At 37.4% G+C, this 7,540-nt stretch overlaps 1 protein-coding gene across 1 annotated transcript in view; it reads left to right on the plus strand.

The window, feature by feature from the left end:
* The window catches only part of LOC102818868 (histone deacetylase complex subunit SAP130-like), a 156,726-nt gene that overhangs the window by 124,126 nt on the left and 25,060 nt on the right, over positions 1-7,540 (plus strand). The window contains exon 15 of the mRNA XM_006876205.1: positions 3,834-4,195. Within this exon, the coding sequence (XP_006876267.1) occupies positions 3,834-4,195 (362 nt within the window). The remainder of the gene's footprint in view (positions 1-3,833; positions 4,196-7,540) is intronic.

Raw genomic sequence — 7,540 nt, forward strand, 5'->3', positions numbered from 1 at the left:
TAATGATCAATACATCTTGATTGCATGTTTGATCAATTTCAGATTGAAGAAGTTGGTAGAATTCTTCTATTTCATCCTCACTGGCTTTAGTGGTTGGTGCGTAAATTTAAATAATAGTGGTATTAACTGGGCTTCCCTGTAGTCGCATGGATATTATCCTGTCACAATGTTGTACCTCATGAGTGGTCTGGATTTGTTCTTTTTAACAATGAATGCAACATCATTCCTTTTCAATTTGTCATTTCCGGCATAGTAAACCATATGCTCATCAGATTCAAAATGGCCAATACCAGTCCATTTCAGCTCACTAATGCCTAAGATGTCGATGCTTATGCGTTCCGTTTCATTTTTGACAACTTCCACTTTTCCCAGAGTCATACTTCTGATTTTCAATGGATGTTTACAGCTGTTTCCTCTTCATTTTGAGTTGTGCCCCATCTGCAAATGAAGATCCCGCGGGCACTACTCCTGTGGGCTTTACTCCATTCGCATCATCACGGTCAACTGTACTTTGAGGAGGCAGCTCTTCCCCAGTCGCATTTTGAGTGCCTTCCAACCTGAGGGGCTCATTTTCTGGCACTCTGTCTTACAATGTTTCTCTGCTATTCATAAGGTTTTCAGTGACTAAATATTCAGAAGTTGTTCGTCACTCCTTCTTCCTAATCTGTCTTCAAGGCTTTCAGCTGTATAGTGTGACAAATTATATATCACATGGTGAAGAATGGGTATTTCAGAGCACTTAATTATGCTGATGAGGAACCTGTATATAAACCAAGAAACAGTGTTAGAACAGAATAAGAAGATACTGTTCTGTATCCTTACACCATACTTACCCAATCTGTATGCTGAGAAAATAATCCAAAAAGCTTGATTGTATGACAAAGAATGTGGCATCAGGATTGGAAGGAAGACTCATTAGCAACCTGCAGTATGCAAATGATAACAACTTTGCTTGCTGAAAGTGAAGACAAATGCAGTCTTCATTATGTATTGAACCTCAACATAAAGAAAGCAAAATACAAAATATTCAAATGAAGAAAAGATTGAAATTGTTAAAGACTTCATTTTGTTTGGATCCACCATCAACACTCTTGGAAGCAGTAGTGAAGAAATAAAACGATGTACTGCATTAAGCAAATTTGCTGCACAAGATTCTCTTTAACGTGTTTAAGAGCAAAGATATCAGCCTGACCCAAGCCATGGTAATTTCAGTAACTTCAATCAATAAGAAAGATTGGAAAATAGATACATTTGTATTATGGTGTTGAAGAAGATTATTGAAACTACTTTGGACTGCCAGAAGAAAAGTTGAATCTATGCTGGCAAAAGTATAGCCATAATGCTATTATAGAAGCCAGAATGGCGAGACTTCATCTCTCATACTTTGGACATGTTATTAGGAGGGACCAGTCCTTAGAGTAGGACATCATACTTGGTGAATTGGAGGGTCAGTGAAAAAGAAGACAAGGAGATGGACGATTGACAGTGGCAGCAATGGGTTCAAACATAGCAATTTTGAGAATGATGCAGGACCCAGCAGTTTCATATGTTGTGCATAGGGTTGCTATGAATTTTAATTGACTTGAAGTCACCTACCAACAATAGCAAATTTGTCTGTGTTTTTTCCTTGCTGATGTTTATATATCTTACTTTTAGGTCTTGAGTTCATTTTGTATGTTATGAGAGACATAGATCCTGTTTAATTGTTTTTGCTGATGGATATCCAGTTTTGCCAGTATCATTTGTTTAAAAAGATTATCTCTTCCTTACTTAATTGGTTTCCGCCCTTTGTCAAAAATCAACTGCCCATACATGGTTGGCTTTACTTCTGAGTTCTTAATTCTTTTCCACTGGTGTACATGTCTGTCATTGTTCCAGTACCAGACTGTTTTGAATACCATGGCTGTGTAGTCTGTTTTGAGATTAGGAAGTGAGAGGACTCCTACTATATTCTTCATTAGTGGTGCTTTTTACTTTGTTTTGTTGTATGCGGTCAAGTCAGTTCCATCTCATCATGACCTTATATAGGGTTTCTGAGAGCAACTGGTAGGTTGGAACTGCCAATCTTGCTTTTTATCCTATAGTGCCACACCAGGGTGCTTAACCAGGGTCTATTTCCTTCCCGTATAAAGTTGGTGATTAGTTTTTCCATCTCATTTAAGAATGATATTGGAATCTGGATCAAGATTGCATTATATATGTAGATTGCTTTGGATTGTATTGATATTTCACAATGTTAAGTTTTCTATTTCTAATGTATTGAGCATTTTTATCAGGAATCAATGTTGGATTTTGTCAATACCCTTTTTTGCATCAATCAATATGATCATGTGGTTCTTTTCCTTTATTTTATTTATGTAGTGGATTCTGTTAATAGTTTTTCTAATGCTGAGCCACTCTTGCATACCTGGTGTGAATCCCATTTGGTCATGATGTTGGTATGTTATTGGATTTTGTTATCTAGAATTTTGTTGAGAATTTTTGTGTCTCTGGTCTTTAGGAATATTGGTCTATAATTTTCTTTTTTTAATGATGTCTTTACCTGGTTTTAGTATCAGGGTTATGCTCACTTCATAAAATGAATTTGGGAGTATTCCATCATTTTCTATACTATGAACTAGTTTGAGTAGAATTGGTATCAACTTTTCTCTGAATGTTTGGTAGAATTTGCAACTGACACCTTCAGGGCCCAGAGCTTTTTTTGTTGAGAGTTTCTTAATGATTTGATCAATTTCTTCTTTTGTTAAGGGTCTGTTCAAATTTTCTACTTAAGTCTGTGTTAATTTGGGTAGGTGATGTGTTTCCATGAAATTGTCCATTTCTTGTAGGTTTTCAAATTTGTTGGAGAACAGTTCTTATAGCTTTGTTATAATCCTTTTTTAGTTCCATTGGGTCTGTTGTGATATCACCCATTTAATTGCTTATTCATGTATTTTTTGCATCTTCTTCTTTTCCTTTCTGCAAAATGTTTTGCAGAATGACCATATCATTTTTAATTCCTCCCAACAATGTGTAAGAGGTACTTTCTTCCTGCAACCAATTTTCAGCAAAAGGAGCAAATACAGGTTTACTGTTACTTTCTGAGGGAGCTTCAGAAAGTTTGTGGAAAAAATCTATTATCTCTTCATTCCATTTTCCATGAAATTTTTGAAGCTTTCTCCTATTTGATGAAATATTTCCTTCTTTAAGAAATCATTTTTGTTAAGAATTTGTAATGATATGATATGTTACTTATAAAATTTTTTAAATGTATATTAATTGCAAACAAAATATTTTTAGCTAATTTATATTTCTCTGAGAAACTACTCTGGATAGAGGACTTACTGTGAAAAATTGAATTTATTTTCAATTTATATTCTTTTGTACTATTTGGATCACTGTTGAGTATGAATTACTTGTTTTTTAAGAAATTGATTTGCAGAAAATTACATAGGAAGTTTTTGGGGTTTTGTTTTTAGAAAACTCCCAAAACAGCATATACACTAAGGAACTCTAGGAGAAAAATATACTAATGTAATGGAAGCTGACTGTACTTTGGTAGGGAGACTTTGAGTATTGTCTTTATAATATTTTTTGTTTTCTAAGTTAGTTTTATTTCTGTTTATAATAGCTAGGTAGGGGAGGGAGACAAATAGGAAATATTTTTAAAACCTGAATGTTTCTTTAAATTTGTCTTTAAAAGCTAATTTAATTTTAACTTTTAGAATCAAGGATTAGAATTATCAGATGTATTGTGTGCTATGCAAAAATAATTGGAATAGTATCCACCTGAGATATTTCAGGTTGAGGTTGTTCTGTTTTGTTTGTTATGTATGCTTTCTTTTATGTTTCAGTGCCAAGCCTAAATCAGAAATCCACGTGTCTATGGCTGCTCCAGTCACTGTGTCTGTGGAGACAGTATCTAATCAAAATAATGACCAGCCCACTATTGCAGTCCCTCCTACTATGCAGCAGCCTACACCAGCCATTCCAACCATGATTGCAGCAGCTAGTCCGCCTTCACAGTCATCGGTCACCCTTTCAACCATTTCTGGAGCAGTCCACATCACTCCTCCCATTACTACTATTGCAGCTGCCCCACCACCATCGGCAGCTGTGGGCAGCACCACTCACTCCTCTGTTTTGGGCCCGCCTGTTACTGAGATAAAAGTTAAAGAAGAGGTGGAACCAATGGACATCATGAGGCCAGTTTCCAGTAAGTTCACTCACAGAATACTCTTAATTAGCAGTGCTTCTTCCCCAACTCCTTAATCCTAATTTTAAATTATCATTAAAATTCTCTTCAGAGTTTGCGTTTATCGAAGGACTTGGTCCCCTTGAATGGTGTATTTGCTTTTCTTATATTATTTTTCATAAGTGAAAGATGCATTCAATTCCTTCTAAAAGCTAAAACCATTTGTGCTGTTTTATAATTTTAATTACTTACCCAAATCATAAAAAGATTAATATTTCTCCATGGATATTTTTGTTTGCTTTTATTCACTAAGAAAATACAGTCATATATCATTTAACGCCCATCATGATGATGTTACTTGCCATCGAGTCTGTTCTGACTCATAATGACCCTATTTTCAAGGAGCAGCTGGTAAGTTTGAACCACCAACCTCACGATTAGCAATCCAGTGCTTATCCTACAGCGCCAAAACCAGGACTCCATCATAGGTTCCATGGAATAGGACATTATGTGACTTAGACTTGTACAAAAATTTTATTACATACAATCAGTCCCCAGATTATGAGCAAATTCCATTCCTAAATCTATCGTTTCGTGGAATTTATACATAAGTACTGTTCAGTTCTAAAGTCAGTTAAGTATTTGTCTTAGTATATAGTGTAGCTTTCTCTCCATAAATACATTAGAGAAACACTTCTAGATGCACTAAAGCATCTGTAACATAGTTAAGTTGTTGTTAAGTGCCGTTGAGTCGGCGACCTGCGTATGGTTTCCAAGGAGTGGCTGGTAAGCTTGAACTGTAGACCTTGTGGTTCAAACCAACCTTGTGGTCCAGTGCTTTATCCCACAGCACCACACCAGAACTGCTGAATGACTGGTGGGTTTGAACAGCAACCCTTTCAGTCAGCAGTCCAGTGCTTATCCTACAACACCACACCAGGACGTAGATACACATATCTAGGAGCTCTGGTAGCGTAGTGGTTACGAATCAGGCTGTGAGCCACAAGTTCAGCAGTTCAAAACTATCAGCTGTTCTGCGGGAGAAAGATGAGGCTTTCTGCTCCCATAAAGATTTACAGCCTCAAGAAACCCTGTTCAGAGTCTCTATGAGTCGGAACCGACTCCACGGCACATAACCACCACCATTCTATATCTATATATCTATATCTATATATCTATATATATATATGGTAGTGGTGTTCTGTGGAGTCAGTTCCAACTCATAATGACCCCGTCTAGGGTTCATCTTTCTCCTCGGAACGGCTGCTGGTTTCAAACTACTGACGTTTAGGTTAGCAGCCCAACTTGTAACTACTGCATTGTTGTTAAGTACTATTGAGACACAAGGAGCAACTCCTGAGTTTGAGTCGCTGACCTTGCAGTTCAAACCAATTTTGCAGTCCAGTGTATTAACCCACAGCATGTATATATATATATATTATGTGTGTGTGTTTTTGTCAAGTGCCATTGAGTTGGATACAACTCATAGCAACTCTTTGTAGGGTTTCAAACTGCCGACCTTGTGGTTCAAACCGACCTTATAGTCCAGTGCTTTATCCCACAGTGCCACACATATTATGTGTGTGTGTGTATACATATATACACACTTGTGTGTATATCACAAAGTCCTGATGTGATTCTGTAGGATAAACACTGGACCACAAAATTGGCGGTTCGAACTCAACCAGCTGGTCTTAGGAAACCCTATACAGGGTTGCTATGAGTCGGAACTGACTTGATGGCACTTAACAGCAACAACTTATATATATCCCTATATATCACAATTAGAACACATTGTCCTATAAAAGAGGTTAAGATATGGGATTAGATATACAGGCAGTCCTAGGTTACCAGTGTCCTACTTACAGACAAGGATGCAGTATAAAACTAAGGTTTATGTTATTGAAAATATTTTCCTGTAAATCTGTATATGAATAGTAACTCTTAAGCATATTCATGAACTCCTTTTTTTTTTTTAAAGTTTTTATTGTGAATTATGTGTTAGTTTACATGGGAGAACATTATCTTTATATTCATCCTATCATATTTTGTTTCATTGCAATGATTACAATTCCCTGCATGCATCATCAAACACTCAAAAGGTATACCCCCCACGACTGCCCCCCACCGGCTGCTCCTTCTCGCTATATCATCATCTCTAACCCCATCCCTGGTGTCACTGCTTCCCCAGCCAGGGTCCTGTACTTACCCTCCTTTTATTACAAAAATATTTACATTTACCTTTCCAATACTGTCAGACCTGATAGCAGTCATTCCCTATAGAACCACAGGAGTCTCATCCCTTCACCTTTTATTAACCCCATCTAAACAGGTTGGAAGCAAATCAGTGGCGATTCTACCTTTCCCCGTACCCTCTGGAACTAGGTTCCCTATTGAAAGCTTGTAAGCCAGTCACTTCCTGCCTTTGTAGTCTGCCCATTTTAGGTAGCCAATGTTTAAGTTGCCCATCCTTCTCAACCCTGTGAACCAAGGTGCGGGGTATGGTGGGTATGATCCTCACTGTAAAGATTTGTACACTCCTTTGTTATACTGCATCCACAAGTATAGGTCAAGTTCATCCAATTGTAGTGGGTTACTCTTTTTTTATCCTCTTCTTTCATCCTCTAGTCATGTTCTGATCATCCAGCCATTGATGCCAGGTCAAATGGGTACTATCTGTGCAAGTGTGGGTGTTCTTGTGCATCTCCCCTCACTTTGTATCAGCTGGGAGCTTTACACTCTGCTCTAGTCCTCTGGAGCCATGACCCTGCCCCTGGGCCAAGGAGTCCCCAGGTCTCATCATACTACTGGTTTAACCAGGTCTCAATCCAGGTTAACAGGAATCTATTGAGTGTGGTCGGACTTAGCTCACAACTTCATTGCTGTTTTCCCTCACTTCCCCTAATCAGTGACAAACTTGGTCAGCAATAAGACCACATTCCTGCTTGTGTGTTCCACTTGAGTTTCAGTCCAGGAAGGGGGTTTGCCTTGGAACTCTCCTTTTTTAAAATCTGAACTTCAGTTGTGATAGCCAGGTCAATTTAAAGATTTTTTTTTTTTTTTTAACTTTTTTGGGGCTTTTTAAAAATAACTTAACTATGAAAGGACCAAAATTAACACATTAACACAGCATCTACAATAATTAGAAACAGACCAACAGAGGAAACCCACAGCCACCAAAAGAAAAGAAATAATAAAGATTAGAGCAGAAATAAATGAGATACAAAACAGAAACAATCAACAGGACAAAAAGCTAGTTCTTTGAAAGAATTAACAAAATCGACAGACCATTGACAAACCTAACAAAAGAAAAGAGGGAGAAGACACAAATAACACGCATTAGAAATCACATGGGTGATGTGACAA

The sequence above is a fragment of the Chrysochloris asiatica genome, unplaced genomic scaffold (assembly GCF_000296735.1).
Source record: "Chrysochloris asiatica unplaced genomic scaffold, ChrAsi1.0 scaffold00363, whole genome shotgun sequence".
In the NCBI taxonomy this organism is placed as follows: Eukaryota; Metazoa; Chordata; class Mammalia; order Afrosoricida; family Chrysochloridae; genus Chrysochloris; species Chrysochloris asiatica.